Source organism: Delphinus delphis, chromosome 1, assembly GCF_949987515.2.
Source record: "Delphinus delphis chromosome 1, mDelDel1.2, whole genome shotgun sequence".
Taxonomy (NCBI): domain Eukaryota; kingdom Metazoa; phylum Chordata; class Mammalia; order Artiodactyla; family Delphinidae; genus Delphinus; species Delphinus delphis.
In genome coordinates this window covers 125,895,726-125,919,738 of record NC_082683.1, presented here as the reverse complement: position 1 = coordinate 125,919,738, position 24,013 = coordinate 125,895,726, and the positions used below count along the sequence as shown (strand labels likewise).

The 24,013-nt window shown below is 37.7% G+C and overlaps 2 protein-coding genes and 1 pseudogene across 9 annotated transcripts in view; 2 read left to right on the top strand and 1 right to left on the bottom strand.

Moving 5' to 3' along the window:
- Nucleotides 1-6,588, top strand: part of SCYL3 (SCY1 like pseudokinase 3) — a 39,374-nt gene extending 32,786 nt beyond the window's left edge. For 3 of the 5 annotated variants that reach the window (XM_060033775.1, XM_060033772.1, XM_060033789.1), the window contains 4 exons: nt 1,334-1,505; nt 3,891-4,049; nt 4,879-5,576; nt 6,107-6,588. In XM_060033775.1, coding sequence (XP_059889758.1) covers nt 1,334-1,505; nt 3,891-4,049; nt 4,879-5,576; nt 6,107-6,166 — 1,089 coding nt within the window. In that variant the 3' untranslated portion in view covers nt 6,167-6,588. The remainder of the gene's footprint in view (nt 1-1,333; nt 1,506-3,890; nt 4,050-4,878; nt 5,577-6,106) is intronic. The other 2 variants (XM_060033782.1, XM_060033785.1) reach the window with 1 other exon arrangement.
- Nucleotides 840-957, top strand: LOC132416579 (5S ribosomal RNA; annotated as a pseudogene).
- Nucleotides 6,589-6,919: 331 nt separating the features above from the next.
- Nucleotides 6,920-24,013, bottom strand: part of FIRRM (FIGNL1 interacting regulator of recombination and mitosis) — a 44,421-nt gene continuing 27,327 nt past the window's right edge. For 2 of the 4 annotated variants that reach the window (XM_060033725.2, XM_060033745.2), the window contains 10 exons: nt 23,608-23,659; nt 21,899-21,988; nt 17,036-17,221; nt 15,141-15,263; nt 13,424-13,519; nt 11,883-11,996; nt 10,076-10,180; nt 9,332-9,412; nt 8,285-8,404; nt 6,920-7,108 (listed from right to left, as the gene is read on the bottom strand). In XM_060033725.2, coding sequence (XP_059889708.1) covers nt 6,920-7,108; nt 8,285-8,404; nt 9,332-9,412; nt 10,076-10,180; nt 11,883-11,996; nt 13,424-13,519; nt 15,141-15,263; nt 17,036-17,221; nt 21,899-21,988; nt 23,608-23,659 — 1,156 coding nt within the window. The remainder of the gene's footprint in view (nt 7,109-8,284; nt 8,405-9,331; nt 9,413-10,075; nt 10,181-11,882; nt 11,997-13,423; nt 13,520-15,140; nt 15,264-17,035; nt 17,222-21,898; nt 21,989-23,607; nt 23,660-24,013) is intronic. The other 2 variants (XM_060033733.2, XM_060033739.2) reach the window with 2 other exon arrangements.

The following is a 24,013-nucleotide window of genomic DNA, read 5'->3' as shown; positions in this document are numbered from 1 at the left end:
CTTAGAACTGCTTTTGGCTGTGTCCCATAGATTTTGGTATGTTTTACTTCCATTTTCATGTGTTGCAAGGTATTTTTTGATTTCTCCTTTGAATCATTGGTTGTTCAGTGGCATACTGTTTAACCTCCACATATTTGAATTTTCCAGTTTTCTTCTTGTAATTGATTTCTAGTTTTTTTACTGTCAGAAAAGATGCTTGATATGATTTCAGTCTTCTTAAATTTATCAAGTCTTGTTTTGTCACCTAACATATGATCTGTCCTGGAGAATGTTCCGTGTGCACTTGAGAAGAATGTGTGTTCTGTTGCTTTGGCATGAAATGTTCTTTGTATATCTGTTAAGTCCATCTAATCTAATGTGTCATTCAAGGCCAGTGTTTTCTTACTGACTTTCTGTCTGGATGATCTATCCATTGATGTAAATGGGATATTAAAGTCCCCTACTATTACTGTATTGCTCAGTTTCTCCCTTTAGGGTCTGTTAATATTTGCTTTGTATATTTAGGCGCTCCTATGTTTAGTGCATAAATATTTATAAATGTTATAAATGTTGGATTTGACCCCTTTATCATTATGTAATGCCTGCTTTGTTTCTTATTACAGTCTTTGTTTTAAAGTCAGTTTTGTCTGATACAAGTATAACTTACCTCACCCTTCTTTTGGTTTTCATTTGCATGGAACATCTTTTTCCATTCCTTCACCGTCAGTCTATGTATGTACTTACACCTGAAGTGAGTCTCCTATGACATCATATAGATGAGTCTTGGTTTTTTAATCCATTCAGCAACTCTGTCTTTCAGTTGGAGTATTCAGATTCACCAAGAATTTGGTTGGGGAATTGTCTACAGCCTTCCCACCCTGAATGCATCCGTCTCATCTGATCTCAGATGCTAAGCAGGGTCAGGCCTGGTTAGTACTTGGATGGAAGACCACCCGGGAATACTCGGTGCTGTAGGCTTAAAAGTGCTGAGCTAGCTCTTGGGAGGACTCTGTGGCCTTGGTTTGGAGGCAAGAGTCAACAGGCATCGTGGACAAATCTAAAACCTTTTATAGTAATTTAACATAGTCATCTTATTCCTAATATATTTCTAATGTATTTATCTACTTAATTTCATTTTTGTTTTATTTTTGGAAAAGTATCAGGCTGTGATGGATTGGGAGAAAATATTGGTCCTTGACCAGATAGGTTGCGAGCTACTGACCTAGAACGCGTATCTAAGAAATGAAGTTCACTTGAGCAAGCACAAACTGATTGCAGCCCAACTACTTGTTTACCAGGGGAGAAAGAGACAGGCAATATGGCTGCATACACTTATTACCCAATTCACTCCTAGGTATTACTGGGCCTGCGTGATACCAGCGATTCCATTGTGGCAATTACTCTTCACAGCCTGGCAGTGTTGGTCTCTCTACTTGGACCAGAGGTGGTTGTGGGAGGAGAAAGAACCAAGGTCTTCAAATGCACTGCACCAAGTTTTACTAAAACTATGGACCTTTCCCCACAAGGTAAGAATGATTAAAAGGCCTAGTGTGTTGTTGTTTTAATTTATTAGATTTTAAACATTATACAGATAATGCAGATAGATTGTATTCAAATGATACATAAGGAAAAAGTTAATGATTTCCCTCCCCCAGCTCCTTCTGGGGCGTCTAAGGTAACCAGTTTTAATGGCTTAGTGGGAATTCTTTCATCCTTTTTTCTAAGCCCACAAAGACACACAAATGTATGTTTACACACACACATAGGATTTAAAAAATATATATATTATGCACAATTCTACAACTTGATTTTTTTTTCACATAGCAGCTTATCAGGGACCTGTCTCCAGGTCAGTACATAACTGCCTAATAGTTTTGTTTTATTTTGTTTTTTGACAGCTGCCTAATATTTCATTGAATATAATTCATTCAGTGATTTCCCTATTGATGGCTATTGCACTCATTTTTGGACTTCTGAGTCAGAGAATATATTGAATATTTAACATTTTAATAGATAGTGTCAGTTTCCAAAAAGGTTGTAGCAGCTCTTAACAACACCAGATGTTTAAGTTCTTTTGATTTTGATGGCCTGTTAGGTGACAAGCTCTTGATTTTTAGGTACTTCAAGAAATCAAGAGAAAAAAATATCCTTATTTCTGGTATGTTCCCATTGGATGTTACGTGGAAGTAGCAGTAGTTTCTGATCTTTGTAGGCTATAAAAATCAAGGATAAGAATTTTTTATCAACAGTGTCATTGCTTCTTTGCTCCTTTGTATAACCCTGAAGGATGATGACGTGTTACGAAGCTCTGGATCTCTAATCTGGTTCTCAGTCATAGTGAGTAGATAGCATGGAAAGTTATTAGCAGAAAGGAACTGTCAGATAGACTGCTCTCTAATTTTGATGCCAAGAGAATTTTTAAAGCGACACTGACTTCCTGACGTTTTGAAGAGAGTTCAGTTCTTCCTCGGTGCTAATGAATCAGTGTCAGTGTGGCTCCAGGGAGCTTAAAGAGGGCGATGGAGAAGCTGTCGCCTCCTCTTCAGCCATGAAATGTCCATACCAAACTGAGTGAGGTCTGTTGTTACCAGTTTTTCTTTTAGCAGAGTGCACAAAGAGCAGATGAAAGATTTATATTTCATCCCAGAGGAATTTCTGGCAGGAGGAGAGGGTATGTGTAATTTTGAGATAAGGCTTAGGGGTCAGTCTCTGGGGGCAGATTTACATGTTCAATTAGTAAAAGTCCCCACTCCGAACATCTTTTTTACTTATTGGATGGAGTCTTCTGGTTCTAGACGTTACAGCAGATAAGTTTTTACTAAAATAGATTTTCCTGAAAACTTTGAAACTAATCCCACTGACTTGCCATGTTAGGCTTTTCATCCAAGATGGCTGGGAGCCCTGGTGGCAGCCTACATTCCAAGTTTATAGAAAAGAGAGGCCCTTCTTCTACAGGACATGGGGGACTGCTGGGGAAGGGGCGTATGTAAAAGAGGTACTCTTAGACTTTTATCTTTTTCCTTCTGTTCTTTTACAGTTTACCTGCATGGTCAGACATAAGGGCTAATATGGAGGTTAGTGGAAAGTGTACCTAAGAGAAATAAGTCTGCATGAACAAGAGTTAGGGAGGACAATTTAGAGAAGGGGACATTTTGTAAGAAAAATGAGTAGGACTTCAGCAGGGAGGAGAGTGGCAGAAATAAGCAAGAGGGTGGAGGGCTTGTAGAGGTCAGGCTGCGCTGAGGAGGGGAGCTGCGGCCTGTGGTGAGTTAGCCCAGGCCATCCCCCTCACCTTCACTTTTCCAAGGCAGAGGAAGTATTCGGCCAGAAAGTTTGCTAGGATCCTTTTGCGCAATACCCACTCTTGAGTATGAACTTTCTGATAAGCTGTTAAAGGCAACGTTTTCTTAAAACACTTTGCTTTTCCCAGTTGGGCATTAAATGTCCGTAACAGAGTTTACCATTTCACACATTTCAAGTGTGCAGTCTTGGGGCATTAAGTACATTCACATTGGTGTGTCTGTACTCTTTTTTCTTAAAAGGAAAGTAAGTAGGATCAAGTATGATTTTAAATAACCACTAAGATGTTTTTAAAGGCTGTTAACTTTTATAACTAGGTATCCTAAAGGTTTTGTTTTCTGTCTACTTCAACTGCTCACCTATGCTTGAAACCTTACTGTGCCATTACCACCATGTGGACACAGCCTGTTCTTAAATGCCTCTAGGACAGGCAGTCCCTTCCTTAGTAACTATGTTTCTTCAAACATCTGGAGGTGCCCTCTTTCTGCAACTTATCTTTTATCTGTGTTAAATATACCCTTTTCCCTTAACCATTGCTCACCTAACATGTGATAGGAAAAGAAGCAATTTACTACCCCTTTCATTTTTGGGGTTTTTTTATTTATCTTCAGATTCTCCCACGCACGTCGTCTGCAGCCAGCGCAGTCAGATCTCACCTGTCTTGAAGAACCCCTCCTCTAGCATATTCCCTAAATGTTTTTCTGGCAACGTGCCCATCACCAGCAAGAAGCACATACAGCGAGATTACTACAGTACTCTTTTACAGACAGGTAGATTCATTAAACTTATATAGCTGTTCCACTGCTTGGGTGAATGTTTTCCTGAGTAATAAGTTTAAATTCTGAACCTTAAGGGCACTTTGGGAATATTGAGACTGATTTTTCTTATTATTTGTAATTATGTAGTCAGCTTGGGTCTGTCTTTTTTCCCTGGACTATAGGGTATATACCTGTCTTTTCTTCATAACTGGTGAAGACGTTGCTTGAATTCTTTTTTGCACCAGATACTTTACTTTGGGACTTCTTCCAAATTGTATCATCAAAGAATGATAGTTCTGGAAGATGTTAATAGGCGTGCTGTGAAAGAGGAGTTCTGTGGTTAAATAAGTTTGGGGAATTGAGCACAGAATCAGACCACACTGCACAAGACTTCAGTGACTTGACTGCACTTAAGAAATCTGTTTAAAATGAGGATATGTTGGGCGAGGCAAACTTATTTGAGCACACAACACTTTTTCAGGGTGTACGTAATTAATATCTCAAGGGTAACATCGCCTGGCTTAGAACATTTTAATCTTTGTTTGTAGACAGTTATGCCGATAAACAGTATGTCTGAATATTTAGTAAAGGATTAGATTGTCCAGTTAGTTGTTGCTTGCGATGCTTCCATCAAATTACGATTTAAGTATTTGTTTAACTTACATCACATCTTTGTTGATTTATGTTCTGCTGGGATATCTCATACTTCAGTGTACATGGATATTTCCAAGGAATTGGATCTATACGTTTCTGTATAGATCTGTTAACTTTCTCCTAAATATATTGCTTGTTCTTAAAACCAACGTTTTATGAGAATAATTCTTGTACTTATCTCCCACAGGCGATCAGTTTTCTCAGCCTATTAAATTTCCCATCAACGGAATCTCAGATGTGAAAATCACCTCAGGAGACAGTGAAAAGTTCCCGTCGAGTTCTAAAAAGTCTGAGGAGTGGCCTGACTGGAGCGAGCCTGAGGAGCCTGAGGACAAACCTGTCGACACAGAGATTTGCCCTGCAGACCCCCATGCTGCTGCCAGGTCGCCATTCACCGACTTGAATGCAGAGGCGGCGGCTTGGGATGACTTTGAGCCCAGCGGTGTAGATACTGAAATAAACCCAGGAGGTGGAATCACGGCTGCAAGACCTGTCACCTCAGGGGAGCAAAAGGCCACTCCTACTTTGCGTCCACTCACTGAAGAGGCCAAGCCTTTGAAATCAAGCCTACCCCAAAAGACCAGTCTTGCACGAAGCAGGGATGACCCAGACCAAACCAAGCCACCAAAAGTGTCGTCACAAGAAAGGCGCCTTAAAGCTCCATCAGAACTTGGTTTAGGAGAGGAGTTTACCATACAGGTGAAAAAGAAGCCAGTAAAAGACCCAGAGTTGGATTGGTTTGCTGATATGATCCCAGAAATTAAGCCTTCAGCTGCTATTCTTATTTTACCTGAACTGAGGACAGAAACAGTAGCTCCCAACAAGGATAACGTCTCATCAGTGATGCACTTTTCCTCAAAATTTGCTGCAGCAGAAATTACTGAGGTGAGGATTATTAAATTGTGCATAATAGTTTATGCTTCCCTCACAGGTAGCAGCTGCACTGTCCCATTGATAACAAACATGCTGTTTTCCCAGTGAGAGAAAAGACTGATGTCCACAATTGGGTAACATGATCAAGCATAAAATGAATAAGATCAGTTCCTATAAATGGCATCTTTCGTTCCCTAGAAAAATGTAGCAGTGCTTGGGCTAATAAATGGGCCACTTTTTACAATAATAATCTTTTTTGTCTGGAAAAGGGATTAAACCAAGAATGTGGTGTCATCAAGCTGATTTTACTGGCTTATATGGTCCTTGGAACGTTATTTCCCAATACTGTGGTTTTGTAATTCTGGAACCAAAGTAATTCTACTTTTCAGCTTCCTAGTCCAGTAAATTATTTTACTTAGTACAAGGAAATGTATTCTGGCATCAAAAGACACGCGTTGCGCCCCTTTTAAATTCCTGATCTTTCAAATCTGAACATGATTTGTTTCAGCAGGTTGCCCTTGGCTTGCTTTCTTTTGTTGCAGGGAGAGGCTGCAGGCTGGGGAGAAGATGGCGACCTGAACTGGGAAGACAATACCTGGTGACAACGGGTGTGAGTTAATCTTTAGGAAAATGGATTCCTTTTTTAAAAAATCAAATACCTCAAAAGCAGGCTCTGCAGACAAGAAAACCCAAAAGCATCCTGTTTTTCTCATACCAGGAGCTCTTTTTCCAGTCAGTGCCAACAGAAGTGTGAGACCTGGCGTGCTGGCGGGGAGCCCTGGGCGGTGCAGAGGTTCACAGCCCTTCTCAGAGGAAGAGGCTGTGTGTCTGACTGAGGCCAGTTTCTGTGAAGAGCAAGTGGCTGTGGAAAGGTTGACCTTACTGCTTTTTTCCAGAACAATTCTGGAAGTAAAATAAATACAAAAACTCAAGCTGATTAGCTTAATTTTGTGCTATTTCTTTGTCAGAAGAGTAAGCTCTATTATGAAATCAACTTATTGAAAAAATTTTAGCTATAAAGTATATAAATGATTTTAAATTGCTAAGGTTTCCTTAGGCAGTTTATTTGTTTACAGATGTACTATCTGAGTGAGTTACCGACTGTTCCTGTATTATTACCTTGTACCAAAGCTCTTCATGAGATATATCCCCACCATCCTGTTCTCTAAATGTCCAATAAAGACTATTTTAACTAGAATCAACTTTAGAAAAGTTTTATGTGTTAGAAAATGTACAGACATATAATTACATCAATATTTTCATCTATAGGTGAAATGCACTGTAGGATGACAGAAAAAATCATCCAACTCTTACCTAGCGATAATTAATATGGTCCAGTCCATTCAGTTTTCACCCTAGAATACATGATGTTTTAGCTTATCAATCCTTTCTTGGAGTGTCTCCATTTTTGTCAGAAGCCAGTCTGGAGGAGGAGACTTTTGGAGTAATAACTCGATTGCCTCCAAGGCCGCTGTTGCTGCTTGCAGTGCTGACCTGTACTCTTCTTCCAAGGGGAGCTCGTGACGGGCTCTTTTCGCAGAAGGCTGGCAAATGAGAAAAACAAGTAGTGCCATGATACCCATTCCAAAATTGTAAAAATAAAGAACTTTCCTTTGGACTAGAGTAAAGCTTATAAGGACAAATTCTAAAGCTGTAAAGTTTTATATGAAAATTTTATTCCGGTTATTGGTTCACAAGCGCAGGAGGGCACCCGCCCCCTGCAAGCGTCTGGAGAGAGATGTGAAGGCATTTTTGGTTTGTCACAGGGATTCGGGCTGCTACTACCATTAATGCTCAAGGTTGAAGGAAACTAAGAAGTGCTGCCTTGTCCAGTAACTTCCAGTGAGTATTCTTTAGCCATATAATCTGTCCTTACAAAAAAGCTCCAAATATGAATTTTCTAAATGCCTGCTGTTTTTCTTTTTAATGCTGAGTTCATAATGATGCTTTCGGAGCCAGTTCAGTAAATTGCCAGGGTTTCTAACATCACCGCACCAGGAAGGGGAAGAAGGATTGGGGCCAAGACAGTTTTTATAATCCCTGTCTTCCTAAGGAAGCTCATAACATATAAATTCTTGAGGGCTTATTTATACTACTGATATATTTAACTTTACAGATGTAAGGCATAAAAGTTAACATGTCTTAAAAACAATTTTTTTTTTTTTTAATGAGAACTGTAACTTAAATTTACCATTATGGATTACCGTTCCAAATATACTATTACTGCTCAAAACAAGTTTAATATCCTTAGAGGTATCAGATTTCTGCCTTTTAATAGGTAGATGTGATTTCTAGACAGTGCCAAAAACTCTTAGGCTGATTTGATGAATGAGGCAAAGGATCAAAGTAAACATTTTGGAAGGTAAGTTAATTGGTTTTCTTCTGTGGTTCAGAAACTACTGCATTTGTAGCATCACTGGTACAAAGACATAACTTTCCCAAAGGTTACTACAAATAATTGACAGTTTTGTTAAGAGTATATTTTGTATGATTTTTAAAACTTTTTTGTAGTCCCTCCTCTGTTCTATGTGTTGATAACCTTTCAGAAGAAGAAATGTGATTTTTAAGAGTAGCTACCATAAAACAATTTTACATGTCTAGATCTATTTATTTTGATATTCAGTATGAGGCCAAGAACCATGCTAGTTTCTGTTTTATCAGTAAGTAATAAGGCAGAATTTCTTATTAAAGCTTGATCCACACTGAAAAGCAGTCCATACCTGTAAAGCTGACTTCTTTGCTTCTTCTACAGTAACTTTAGCAAAGGGCTCCCAGAAGGTACCTTTTTCCTGTTTGACACGTTCCACTCTGGCAGCTGCAGTTTCCTCTACAAACCCCGTCTGCCAGAGACCATGAAAAACCAAGCAAACATCAACATTAGCATTCTCTACTCAATATTAAAATGGTGTGATATTCAGAAGGTGAAAAGGCCTGCGTGTTTAAGTGCCGGATGTTAAACTGCTCTGGTTTAGCCTGTGAACTAAGCAAATTTTGGAAGTAAGTTGCAGTCATCTGTAAATGTATCCTCAGTGTAATTGGGGTAAAATTATTCCACAGTGTTCTCCTTCCCTACAGAAAAATGATAGTCTGATAGCCTTTACTGAATAGGGTGAGAAATTGTTAAAAGCAACATGTGCACACACTTACTTATCATCCAGCTGATATGTAATATATGCATATATAAAAATAATAAGAGACACAGTCCAGTTCAATAATGAGATTATATTAAAAAATTAAGTACTTAAGCATAATTCCCTTTCTCCTAGCATTCTAAATTTGTGGTGTAACTGTTCTATGAGTGCTTCAATTAACCTTTAACTTACATCCTACCACTATCTCCATATAAGTTTCAAAGCATGCACAAATATGGGAGCCATACGATTCAACAGTTTGGAAAGTCACTAGTTGGAAAAGCCATGACTGAATTACAGGGGTGAACATGATCCTCGCAGGCCTACGATTCTACATGTGAATCTAATTATGATGAGTAACAGGTGAGGGATCCTCATTCTTCATCTCACTGCCTGAATGATCAATGCAATAGTATCCCAAACTACAGGCAGAGCAACTCCAAAGTGTTTTACTTCTGACTTGTAATGAGGTCCCAACTGCTTAATAATAATGTGGGTCACCACTGTGTTAATAAGCACTGTGAAAAATTGGAGCTAACAAAGATATTCAACTTGGTTATAATTTGAAAAAAAAAGTAACATGATAAAGAACAAAATATGTGCCACTACTATTTTGATTCTATATAAATAAAATACCTTCTCCAGAAAAGATACAACTTTCTTCTTTGTTTCTTCAGAACTGAGACACTGTGGAACTATCTCTTCATGATTTGTTCCCTATTAAAAGATTTGACAAAACTAATTTCAATATATTTCAACAGCTTGCAAAGACAAGTACATGAGTTTTAAGAGCTACCTTAATTAAAAATGCATTTTAAAAGAAAATACTCAGTGCCAGAGGATACTCAAAAGATAATAAGCTCATAGTTATTTCAGGATGCCTTAGGATAATTAATACAATATTCTGCACAAGTGTGGAGCTGTAAGCTGTAAGGACTTCTGCCCAGTCATCCCAACATCTCTGGGCCCCCTTATGACCACAGGCACGCTGCACTACAGTGGGTAAAAGTAACCCAACGGCAGGGTCGCCTTCTCTACAGAACCAAGCTAACAGGTCTGTGTTCATCAAACTCTAGCCCCTGTGATAGGTGGAGATGAAATGTACTCTCAATCGACCCCAAAATAGTGTCTGAGTTAGTACACCTGGCCTGAATGCCTGTTCTGATTGTTACTACTCATAGGACCTTAGGAAAGTCACCTCACTTCTCTGGGTCTCATTTTTAGGTCCTGTAAAATAGATGACTAGTAATATATCCTCCAGCAGAAAATACTATGACTGAGATACAAAAGCAGCTCAATAAATGTTTTTGGAATGTTTTGGAATATCCGAGATACTAAATTATTTTAGAGGTCACTGTGATAGACTGGCCTTCTAATTACCTCAGCAAACTGAGTAAACGCCTCCAAGGAATGTTGTTCTAGTAGCCAATTCCTGTCAGCTAGCAGTAAGGCAAAAACAGAAGATAGGTGGGGCAGAATTTTGTCCTAAAAAGAAAACCAAACCTTATTAAATAGAGGAAAACCTCAGCAGAGTACGCTGATTATGCTAACGTTGTCAAATTTCCGTAATTCTGTCCCGGTGAACACGTGTTAAAACATGTTAAATCATGTCACTCTTTCGCTCAAATCCTTCCAGTAGCTTCCCGTTTCCCTCAGAGTAAAAACCAAAGTCCTCACCACAGCCTGCAAAGCCCCACTGCCTCTGCGTTAGCTCTCCTACCAGGCGTGCTCCCATCTCAGGGACTTCCATTTACTATTCCCCCTGCTCTGGAAATGCTTTCCCCAGATACCTGCTTGGCTTGCTCTCTCAGCTTCAGGTTTTACCCACATGTCACCGTGGTGAGGACTCCAGTGACAAAGTTCGATTTAAGACTCTGCCCCCGTAACATACACATTCTTTCTTCCCCTTCCCTGCTTTATTTCTCTCCGTAGCATTCACCACCATTTAGTACACTACATATATCCCCACTTTATTAGTCTGTTGCCTCACAACAGTTGAGTCAGTATTTATTAGTTTCATTCATTACTGAACCCCCAGTGATTAAAATAGTGCCTGACACATAGCAAGAACTCAAGTTTTTTCTTGAATGAATAAATGAATCAATTTCATCATGTGGCTTCAAATGCCTCTCATATGCTGATGAATCCCCAAAATTTCTTCACACCTTAATTTCACTCCTGGGAATATGTAAGGTAATGTCTGCTAATAAAACATTTGTTCCATAGGTTCTGGGCCCATTAGGGTCAGTAGTTATGCACTAATGAAGCAGCATTTTAGAATACATTCGTTTTATGCTAAAAAGAAGATAGCTCAAATCCAAGTATCTTTGAATACTTTTGTCCAGAGAGTTGAAAAGAAGCTGGCGAGTACACACTTATCTCATGAGACACCTTACGTGATGAAAACAAACGGTATGGTATTGTTTACCTGTGAACAAGAGAGCCCTTTAGAAACTAACCAGTTCAATTTTTGGTTTCAAAGGTTTTAATCAACACGTACTGAGATAATGTCCGTCCATCATGTTTTTGCTCAAGTTAACGTAAAAAGTTCTCATCACTGAACTCTTTATAGTGTAATATCTCCCGTGGAGGTGGGAAAAAAAGGTCAACTGTCTAGAATTGTTGTTTTGACCACAGACAGTAATAAGGAAGAAAAAACTCAATTTAGGAGGAAGACCTCCTTTTGCTGTGAAGCATGTCTTAAAGTTCAGTAGAAGTGTATTGCCAGGCCTTTACAGTTTTATAAATAAATATCCATTTGTCAACTCTATATATATTTTGCAACATTTTCAAAAATATCGTCTTAAACAAACAGGCTGCCTTTCATGGATATAAAACCAAGAGAATAACTTTTATAAATCACCCCATTTCCTCATTATACACCACTCTCTAGAAGACATAAATATGTTTTCCTTCCTCAGGAACTTTGTGTGCTAGAGCCCGACTAGAATAAATTTCACACCATAGCCAACCCTATAAATTACTTGTATGTCAACATATATTTTTCTAAAAGTAAATAAAATGAGTTCTATTTTGACAGTTACCCTCTCTTCACAAAATATATTTTTCCCCCAATTTTCTTTGTCAACAATCCACAGAATTTCAGAAATTAAAGCCTGAAAGTCCATCAGTAATTCTTAGAGATTTTGTTAACATGGGAACAAAAGAATTAAGAGAGTATTATTACCTGGATGGCTTGAGGTATAAAAAGTTTTCCCAGGGAAGACAGAAAATCAAGAACTGCCAAACGAACATGGTCAGGAGGCTCTGATTTGAGTAGTGAGGTCTGCAAAGTTATTACCTAAGGGCACAAAGACCAAAGGACAGTTATAAATGAAAACAAATGCTTTGTAGAGACATGACTAAGATTTTGATGGGTACGTAGGAGGGGAAACAAAACCAAACCCAGGACAGTCGAACATTCCACAAAGCCTACACTTCACAGGTGGAATTTTAATAAAACAAAATGACTGAGTCAATCATTACAACATCAGTCCTACCAACCACTGTAAAAAAAATGAAAAATCCATGTGTTTCTGAAAAATGATATACCAGTGCTCTTCTTTTAAATCTTCAAAATTATTTTGTATTTTAAATTCTAGAGAGAGAAGTTCATTATTTAAAACATGGGTTGGCCAACTTTCTGTAAAGGGCCAGATGGTAAATATTTTAGGCTTTGCAGGCAACGTGTTCCCTGTTACATATATATACATACACATAAACACACACACATTTTTTTTAACCTTTAAAAATGTAAAAATCATCCTTAGCACTTGTGCTGAAAACAGGAGGGCAGAATCTAGCCAGGAGGCCATAGTTTGCCAACCCTTGGTTTAAAGGAGCACTGAGCTAGTCTATAAAGGAGGCAATATCTAAATGAAAAATTATGTTGAAATTTTAAAATGTTATTTGGAGTTTTTGAAGATAGGCAAAATTATTTACATTAAAACGATCACTATTTAATTTTTCAAAAACAACTAGAATCTTCAGAATCAACATAATTTGAGTCAATTATTTTATTATATTCTCATTCTCTGTAATTACACATAATGGTAATTTAAAATATACCTAATTAGTAAATATTTGTTAATGCTAAGTTCTTCATGTGCACAACCAGAAACCAGAGTTACTAAAAACGAAGTGTTGCTAGTCTCACTGCAATATGCTGTGACAGGGTATTACTTCTTCTGTCTTCCTCCTGAATAGGAAAGCTTAGCTTTACCTCGGGACAGTTTTTGTTTCTTAAGTGACTGTAAGCTTAAGCCACTCCTGAATTTGGGGATCAAGTCTGTCTAGTATGGACTCATTCCAAAGCCTCAAATCACTTCAGGTAAGATGAAGGCCTTCTCCGTTTTTCCCTCTCTCCATTGCTTAGAACCTCCAAAAGCGAGGCATACCTGAGGCAACACCACACGGATCCCCCAGTGACCCCTGTTCTGCCACGCAAGCTGGGGGCCAGAGAGAAAATTCAGTAGTGCTCCTCCTTAGTCATTTTATTTCTTCAAAGAAACAATGAGGATTATCCTTAAGTCCATGGTGGTTATATTCCACACTCCCACAGCTGCTGGCATGCCTTTGAAAATGCTATGAATGCAGGGTTCACACGTAAACTATGACTCCTAACCTCAGGGATTTTTCCTGAGCAGTTAGCAGCAACAATGAAAAAGGTCTGACTACTCAGCATCAAGGAGATAAGAGAAGAACAGATAACTTGCTCACTATTCTTACCTGACTTATCAGCTGAGGATCTAGAGTTTGAATGAAAAATCCCAGCAGTGGAAGTAAAAGGCAGAGTGTCTGTTGAACATAAGGTTGACCTGTTACCTTAAATAAGCAGCACAAAATAATTTTGGTGAAAATTTTCAATTACATAAGAATAGCAACATTTGCATTTATTATATATGCTAAGCACTTTATTACCTCACTTATTCCTTATAACTGTGAGATAGGTATTATCACTTTAATAAGAAAAAGGGGCAGAAGGGTTAAATAATTTGCTCTAGATCACAGAGCTAGGAAAAAGCAGAGCCATGTTTCAAACCAAGATTTAACTCAGATGGGGATCTAATTACTTTTATCTGTCACTGAAAAAGCTTGCTTATTCCTTAGTCTCCTTAGAATTCCATTTCTCCTCTCCATAATTGTTTCTATCATGATATTGTAAGCTATATCACCAAGAGAGGTCCTCAGTGAATATTTATTGAATGATTTTTAAGGATCAGAGGAAAGTACTCATTGAAGTCAAAATGCTGCAGTAGTGAAATCTGACCTTAGACATAAACTTTAATGATAAAACATCATCTGCAAAACCATTTCTATTATTTCCCAAGTGTGAATGTTGCCCTCAGCTTCCATTGACCGGGACAACCAGAGGTCACACATTTATTTCAACTTAAATGTCATATTTAGATATTTAACTAAATATGATTTCTAAACTACAATGATCTGTGGAACACACATCATTCTAATTCTAGCCTGATCATCACTTGGCTTTCTGGCTTTTCTGGAAAAGAGTAATACCAATTAGCCACATGCATTTACTTGCCCCTTCCACGTTCAAGCCACACCACTCTCCACTGCCCAAAAGATTTTATAAAAAGACCCTGGAATAACAAACAAGCTATACCAACCAAAGACAGAAGAAAACAATAGAAGAGATTTTTTTAAAAAATAGGATCAAACTGGTCTTGAAAATAGTTAGCTAGAACATCACTTTCACTTCAGTAGGTTCTAGTTTTACTAATATAATTCTATCATACTTTTTCCTTTTTTTAAAAAAAAAAAATTATTTATTTTTGTCTGTGTTGGGTCTTCGTTTCTGTGCGAGGGCTTTTTCTCCAGTTGCGGCAAGCGGGGGCCACTCCTCATCGCGGTGCGCGGGCCTCTCACTTTCGTGGCCTCTCCCGTTGCGGAGTACAGGCTCCGGACGCGCAGGCTCAGCGGCCATGGCTCACGGGCCCAGGCGCTTCGCGGCATGTGGGATCTTCCCGGATCGGGGCACGAACCCATGTCCCCTGCATCGGCAGGCGGACTCTCAACCCCTGCGCCACCAGGAAAGCCCTATCACACTCTTAAATACAACTGGCGGAAAGAGTACCAGTAGGTATTTTAAGTTCTAATCACAAGTTCTACGAAGAACCTAAAGAAATTACATACAGGGCTTCCCTGGTGGTGCAGTGGTTGGGAGTCCGCCTACCGATGCAGGGGACACGGGTTCGTGCCCCGGTACGGGAGGATCCCACATGGGCCCCTGAGTCATGGCCGCTGAGCCTGCACGTCCGGAGCCTGTGGTCTGCAATGGGAGAGGCCACAACAGTGAGAGGCCTGTGCACCGCAAAAGAAATAAATAAATTACATACATTTTACTCTACAGGGAAATTTCAGTATTGTTCTTTTTTCAATATTTTATTTGTTTTTCAGGGAAATGATTAGTTGCTTTCCTTACCAGTTTAATGTTTAAAAGAGCCCAAAGCTGACTCCCAACTTCCTTAACTGCAGTTTGCTGTCCCATATCCAGAGCTTCACTAGCAGAATTACATACAGCAAGTAAAGCAGAGAGCACTGTGTTCTAAAGGGGAGAGACAGGGAAAGGACCTGAGTTTAGATACCAGTCTAAAGAAGCTGGAACCCAATTACCTGGAGGTTTTCAGTTACTTACAACTCTTCATAAAAACCCATGTAGAGTTATATTTCTAAGACCCAAAACCATCTCTTCAGCGATTTCTTTAATACATGTATATTTTGCTAAAACTAATTTTCCTTATACACAGAAACATTTGCTTCATTTTTCTAAATAAAGAAACTTTTTTTCCTTTTAGGTTGAAAATTTAACAAAATGTAAACACCATCATATTTTAATAAATAGGTTTGATACAAATGGCAGTACGGTCAAGCTAATTTATAATCTTCATCAACTAAAAATTTTATATTTTTACATTATATACTTAGCAGTCTTTTAAAGTTACCAGATTATCGTTGCTGCTGTTTTATAAACTTTAAAATTTTTCAGCAACACTGCATTCAATAAACAAATATAGTACCTAAGTACACTATCTAGAATTTGAAACTAAAGACAATTTTCCCTGGATTCGCTCTTATCTATATATCACATCTCTCTCTGACTGGCCAGGAATGGGGTTGGTTTGGGCGTGGTAACAATCAGTAACCTTGCCTTTCATCCATTATACGTCAACAACCACACTTAATTTTATGTAATTACCATACAGCTTTTAATTTATGATTTACTTATTTCCTTTTACAAATAAGCATGTTAAGTGACCTGCTGAACTAAAGTTTTGGTCACAGAGCAAAAATCTGCTGAATTTTAGAAAATAGGTGCTTTTATTTTATCTAATACAAAAGACGTTTTGTCTTTACTATAGAAATCTGTGCACAATAACTGCAACATCTGAACAAGTTCACCTACTCCTAACTAGGTAATTAATACTTTTCCCAAAATAAAGGCACATAAAAATTTATATTCCCTTTCAATGTATGTAAATGTTTTAAATTATCTTGATGATTATGGTCAAGTGCCATTATGTAACAGAGTATCAGAACATTTACACTCATTATAGAAATATAAGTCCTGAGAAAACCCTGAACGCATAATTTAAAACTGCAAATAGGTCCTCATCCCCTTGAATGCCCTGTCTTCATCCTTGCTTGATTCTTCTCATCACAAACTGATATATAATATATATTATGAATATATATATTTATTACTTCTCTGTCCACAGCTAAGCTAGAATGTAAGTCCGTGAGAGCAGGAATTTTTGTTTGTTTTGTTCCCTGATATATTTCCAATGCCTAAAACAGAGCTTGACACATATGAGCATTCAAAATATGAATGAATGAATCAAAGAATTAGCAAACAAACACTTAACTACATGTACTATATTCAGTTTTTTAAATTGTATTTTTCTTTACTTACAGATGAATTTCTTTTTTATTCCATTATTTTAAGAGGGAGCATTCTAAATAGAAGGGTACATAAAAGCTCTGAAGAGGTTGCATAAAATGAGGGTTGTACATCAAGTAGAAGAATCATGTCTGCCTAATCCAGAGATAATGTCAGCAAAAATACTACAAATAAAGTATTTCATAATGTGTTTCATGTTGTTCCAATGTGTCTTGAGCTACAGACACTCTCCCCCGCTAACATTTACATCAATCAAGATAATAGTAGTTTCTCAAAGACTCGTACAATGTAGAAATCTGAACCTCTTGCTAGATTCTAACCTGAGGGCACAAACTGTCTGTCTTTTTAACAGTACATCCCCAGTAACCGAGCTTAATAAACAGCTACTGAATGAATCAAGGCCATCAAAATTATCTTACCAGAGACTCAAGTTCTCCCAACGTTCGACTGCTGCTTAGCCACTTCCTGCACTGTGCAGTGCCTGATCTGCTGACCTCAAGTGCAGTTTGTTTCCTAAGCTCAGCAGGTAATGCCTGAAAGGAAATATATTGCCACAGAAGCAGATTTTCTGCTTCTTTTGGGGAAAATTTCTGGATAAACTCCACCTGAAACAAATTGTTAAAGAAACAAAAGTAACATAAAACAGTCTAGTGAATGGATACACCAAAGCTAAGTATTAGCTTCCATATTTAATATTTTTTAAAAGTTCTTAACTGAATAGCAGTATCACAAGGTACCAGACCAAGGTAGCTTAAATGAACACACATTTTAGCCGTTATTCTTGTTGTTGCTGCATTTGTTTCCAAAATGAAAAACACAGGTTAAGTGGAGCACAATATAAATGCATTAAGAAATGTTAAATAATGTATTTCATTATTAGTCACACCAGCTATTTTACATGCTCCTACCCAATAATTCTATTTTTTCCTAAGAATTTGTATACTCATCACCTTGCACAGCTCAATCAAAAGTAATATTCCCAAATATGCCAATGAGATTGATTTAGCCAACTTTTGTGGCTTACTACTCAGCTGATGATCATAGAGAACTTAAAGAAGCAAAGGTCATAGGTTCAGTTTTCCAATGGGCTAGCCGCCAGCTCTGTTCCACTTTAGACAACATATGAAACTCATTCACAAGTGTTCAGGATAGTATGGTTGGCAAATCCATTCTACCACTGAAATAATTCAAAGTGCTTGCCAGGTTAATAGGAAAACAGAACTGTTTTAAAACGTGTTGTCAACAGACTAGATAAAAATGGAAAACAAAAGTTCTAAAAAAAAAAGAGTTAAAATATTAAATTAGTTTCTGGTGGAAAAACAGCAAAAACTGGTACACTTACTAATTTAGGTATACTCTAACTAGGAATATTAATGTAATTTTTTTAGAAGAATAATTCAATTTACAATCCAAAATCTACTCGTTGAATGAAATTTTTCCTACATCAAAAATGAAAAAAAAACCCACTATATTAAATTTGACTGAGAAACTCTTCTACGTTATATATTTGAATGTTATTTTGTTTAGAGAAAATATTTAGCTGTCAAAACAAGGGAAAACTCATGTGGCTATCTTTTGGGATAGCTGATAAAGCCAGAAAAATGGATCCCTTCATGAGCTATGTGTCTATTATAATAAGCAGCTTTATTCATGAAACCAAACTGCACCAGGAAAGCCAAGAGAATTGTGACAACTAATAAACACCTGTTCAAACAAGACCTTTCTTTATAATAATGAAGTCCAGTGAGTGACTGAGTTCCCTTCCCAAAATAGAAGTATAAATAATAACATCCTGGACAATATTAAAGGTAGGTGTTGCCAAGATTTGTTACATACAAAGACTGATTGATTGATTTACTATTCTGAGTTTGAAAACCTTGGCCTCAACACAATTTCCAAGATTTAAAACTGCGAGTGCTGACAGTTTACAAGGAATGAAGCATAAGGGGATGATGCGCAGAGCATTATGACTTCCCTCCTTAACACTAAGAGAAAAAATACACCAGTGGGCTTAAAATGCAAATATATAAAGTAATCTTTCCTTTACATAAATATGGTAGAACAACTAATGTGCTTAAATCAGGCATATTATATCCTTTCCCCTCAGGTAACCTCCTGGTACTTTTCCTTGTTTCTCTAAAACAGGAATGTTGTTAATTTCACACACTAAAAGAACAATAGGATATGCAGTAATTACTCCCCATATTGAAACAGTGGATACATCTTAATCACCTTATATACTTGCATTCCCCCCCAAATTATTATCTATCACAGACACCATACTTTTTTAAAGTAAAACACCGCTATACTGAGATTAACTATTTTCATTTATGTTAATGCTGCATCATAGATCCAAAATCTGGGTTTTTATTTCACTATCTAAAAAGACACCATCTTGTATGCAAAAGAATAATTATTTCCAGCTACACTGCCTGCCTCTCCTTTTCCCCTAGCATGTGCTCTCTCACCTTTGCTCTCTATTCCTGCCCACTCCCTCCCAGTTCACCCCTCCTTTAGCATGAATCTCAAATGCCACCATCTCCAACAGCTTCACCATTCCTACCTGTTCCCACACCACACGTCCCCAATAAACACCCAACAAAACCTGATTTGCACCTCAGTCTTGACACTCATCACGTACTACCTTTTATTATGAGTGTTTTTATAAATCTATAATTTCTACTAGGTTATATGTTCCTTGAGATGTCATGATATAGTGCAGTGGAGTCCAAGTTTTTTATTTTAAGCAACAAAACACTATTAAAAATTTGTGAGCAAGCTTTGTATGTCTAAATAAAAGCAGATTTCCTAGGGTAAAAGGGAGTAAGGAGGCAGAGTCAACAGCCCACAAACAGAGGAGGCCCCTGAAGTAGCTGCATGAAGACTGAAAAGAATACTGGAGCTGTGGAAAGAGCACAGATTTGCGAGCAAGACAGATCTGATCGGAATCCCAGCTCAGTCATTTATTGTTTTAGTTTGGGATAGTTCTTTAATTTCCTTGAGTTATTATTTCTTCATCTGTAAAATGGACATAATCATCTATCCCACAAGGCTGATGTAAGGACTAAAAGAATTGAAGTGCCTAGTACAAAGCCTGGTCCATATTTCAGTCTCAAAAAATACAGGTTTCCTCCCTGCCTACTTGAAGAAGAGGGATCAAGTCTTAAGAGAAAAGGAAAAAGAGCTGAGCATGACAGAAGAACTAACACTTGTTAAATGCTCACTTGATGTATAATATATATACATTCTCTATCTCCTCCGGTCTCACAACTGCCATCTGAGTAATAGTATTTCAATTTTAGGATTAACTAACTCTCCCAAGGACTCTCGGAACAGGGATTCAAATTCAGGTTTGTCCCTGAATTTTTAGTACAGTAACTTGAACACAGCAGGAAAAATCAGTATTTGATAACTGAAGGAAAAAATTAAAAGTAACCCCTCATTTATCTGTAACTTACATATCTGATAGCTGCAATTATTTGGAAAAATTTAGAAAACTGAGAAGTATGTAAGAGATCTCTAAACATGGAGTTTATCTATAACAAAGCTCCTAGAACTCAGGGCTAATTCATTCTGAGTTGTATTATCCTAAAAATTAAAATTTCACAACCCTGGGAAAAGGATCTTATTCCCATTTTGTAAGTGAAAAAATTGAGGATCTCTTCCAGACCCCACTTCTTCAGGAAGGGCCTCCCAGTTAACAGGGCTTCTAGGAAGAACAGTGTACCGGAAACCAGGAGTAAGACATTTGATAGAGGAGAGAAAGGTATTAAAATTCTAAGAAATCTGGAGCAGACAACTCTTGAGGAGTTTGGGAGGGAAGAACAGCAACCCTAACATGTTTTCTAGAGGGCTGTGAGGTGGGCCTGGTATGCTTTTTGCCTTGGAGACACCGGTAAGGAAGAAAGCTAGGAGGTCAGTGTGGTTCCTCTGGTGCCTGGCCAACCTCTCTCAGGCAGGAAAGCAGGCATGGGCTTGGGGTAAACACTCTAGTCAGAAGTAACTCCCAGCATTTATTGAGCATCCTCTAAGCCTGGTACTATTCTAAGTGTTTTGTATATATTATCACTAAGTCCTTACAACATTTTTCAAAATGGTTACACATATCTGTCACTTTGTAGACAGGGAAACAGTTTCAGATAGGATGACTTGCCAAGGCACCAAGGCCTGTAACCCCCTTCACTAACCCAGTGTTTCCCCAGCTTGTATCCATGTCAGAATCATGTAGGAATTTAATAATAACAATAACAACAACAAGTTAATGAGCCTCACCTCACAGCCACCACTCTATACCCACTCCATTCACAGGTTTAGGTCCCGGAACCTGTCTTTTTTAAAAAGCTCCCATAGGAGCTCCAAACTGACTAGTCCAAGGGACTATGCAAGGCTACACAGGTTCCTGTAACTGTACAATCTCCTCTGTCACAGCAGAGTTTGTTTTCCTCACAGTAGCAAACAACTAAGGCTCATCATACTTTGTTTTCCCCAAAAAGTTCAACTTATTTACTTAAAAAAAAAAGGTATCATTATCATTAAGAGCATAATTAATATTCTAGTTCTTCAAAATAAGTTAAAAGGGGCAGAGGATATAGAACCACTTCAAGTATCTTAAATTTATGAGAAACAAGGAGAAAGAAGACAGAATTACCAATAGAATGATTATCTGTAACTTGCAGCAAAGACATTAATAAGGACTCTCTCCTTGACCAAACTTAAGTCAGGCTTTTCTTAGCCCTCCTCTCAAGTAGCCTTTGACCTCCAGCTTGTGTCCATCTTTTTTGGGCCTGCATCATCCAAGTTTAGCAAGAATCCTGCTAAGTCAATTTAGAAAAAAATCCCTCACCCTTGGTATCTGATCATCCTGGTCTGTGTTCAGCAAGAATCCTGTCAAGCCAGAATCACCCCTGACTCCTGATGCTGCTTCTTAGTAATTTTTATCCACTGACCCCCACCCTGCTCCTTGATTATAGATCCGCACTAGTTTATGCTGTATTCAGACATAAGCCCAGTTCTACACTGAAGTCTCTTTGCTCCTATTGCAACAGCTCCGAATAAAATCTGTTTTTATCACTTTAACTACTGTATAGCTCTGGCTTTTCTTTAACATCAAAATCTAAACACACCTAAAACCAATAACCAAAGCAATGAAGACATTAAAAATTTATGTTCAGATCATGTCAGCATTTAAATGTAGAACAAATGGGGGTCAAAAAGCCTTCCAAAGTATCTGGATCCAATTCTCCTCAGGTGCTCAAAGACAGTGACGCAGATGGTATCCTTGCCTGCTGGGGTGGGGTCATGAAGAAGAAGAGGCGCCTCAATAGTACTGATAGGCTGGTGAGCTGATGACATTCTCCAGGGCAAGATTTTATCTGGGAAAGGCAGGAGAGAGAGGAGAGATTGACTGACTTAAACTCATAGCTTTTACAAGTTTTTATATGCCAAAATATTAACAGCAGCTCTTTCTGGGAAATAACCTGGGTAATTTTAATTTTTAACTTGGAGCTTTTCTTTATTTAATTTTTTCCCTTCCATGAACCTAGATTACTTTTATAATGAGAAAACAATTTTGGTATTACTTAAAAACAATACTTTGGAATTTCTATTTCTAATTACCATTTTGATTATAACTTGATATGTTAATTCCCCTGCTCAAAGATAATTCATGGAATTGTTTTAGATCTAAGCACAGAAGTGCAGAGGTAAATCTCTATAAGATGGACGCTTCATTAAAAGATTTTATAAATTCCTATCATAATGTACTAGGAGAGCTTTTATTTAAAGTAGATACAATACACAAAACATAAAAATCACTCTTTGTTTTGTGCAAGATGTGTTGAGGATTTAGTAAAGTAGGTAAGTGCTCCAGATCATTAGCCATGGAGATACAGATGTCAGGCTGTCTGGTTATCATACACCTCACTGGATTTAGTCTACAATATCCTTATGAGGTAAACCAAGAAATATATGACACAATGACTCTACTAAAAGACAAAAGACACATGGACCCACATAAGATCTTTATCAAAGGCCAGGGACAAAAAAAAAACAAACAGGTCATGACCATCTTATACGGAACATAAACATCTTGGAATTTAAAAGCAAAAAAAGACCAACATTGAAAAGATTAACATAAGTTGTCATTAAACAATTTTCTCTTTGTATCCATTCACAAAGCATCACTTCTTTTTTTTTTTAAATTTTTACTGGAGTATAGTTGCTTTACATTGTTGTGTTAGTTTCTACTGTACAGCAAAGTGATTCAGCTATACGTATACGTATATCCTGTCTTTTTTGGATTTCCTTCCCATTTAGGTCACCACAAAGCACTGAGTAGGGTTCCCTGTGCTATACAGTAGGTTCTCATTAGTTATCTATTTTAAACATAGTATCAAGTGTATATATGTCAATCCCCATCTCCTAATTCATCCCACTGCCCCCTTCCCCCCGCCCCTTGGTATCCATATGTTTGTTCTCTACGTCTGTGCTTTTACTTCTGCACAAAGCATTACTTCTTTTCCCAAAAGGCATCGATCACTATCACATTTAGTCCCTCTCAGAAAGAAACACAACAAAATCAAGAGTCAGACTGTCTAAGTTATTTCAGAGAGGGGGGTTGCGGGGGGGAGAGAGAGAGAGAGAGAAACGGGGGGAGGAGACAGTAAGAAGAACTCTTGGTCATCAACATTAAAGCTAACTCCTATTTTCTACTATACATTCAATTTAAAATTTATCCTCAATCAACCTAGTCTTTCTTTCCCAGAACAATCAATGAAACTCCATAAAATTTTGAAAATATGAGACAATTTCCCCAGTGTTACACTCTTTCTAGTATATCTTTCTCAAAGCATCAGCATTAATGAAGAGCAAAGAAACTGTTGAAACAATTTAGCTACCATCTATTTCTCCTTTTGATATTCACTTTAAGATATCATATCCCCAAAGGAAGTGCAAGGAAAGTGAGTGTTTTAGGCCTTATAATTCTACTCACCAGATGAGCCACTATGGCGACATGGTGGGCACAGAGTTCAGCAGTCCCATATCTGTGATTTAAAGAGAAAGCAATCTTCATACAATTATTTATACAATTATTCAGAAAAGCAAGGAGATGACTTCCATAAAGCACTAAATATTCTAAACTGCAGTTATTCCATGGCCAAGGAATATCATAATATACAAAACTACCTAAGCAATAGGTTCTACTGACTTGAACAAAAGAAAGGAAAGAGGGAATTCAGTCTCTAATTTAGTGCTATGATATGAAATCAAACCATTTTGGGGGGCTGTTAAAGGATTATCAAGACAGAATTTTTCTATAAACTTACAAATATAAAGTCATTTACTGTCAATCACTACTATAAATCAATCCAAACTCTAAAAAAAGTAAGTACGTTGTA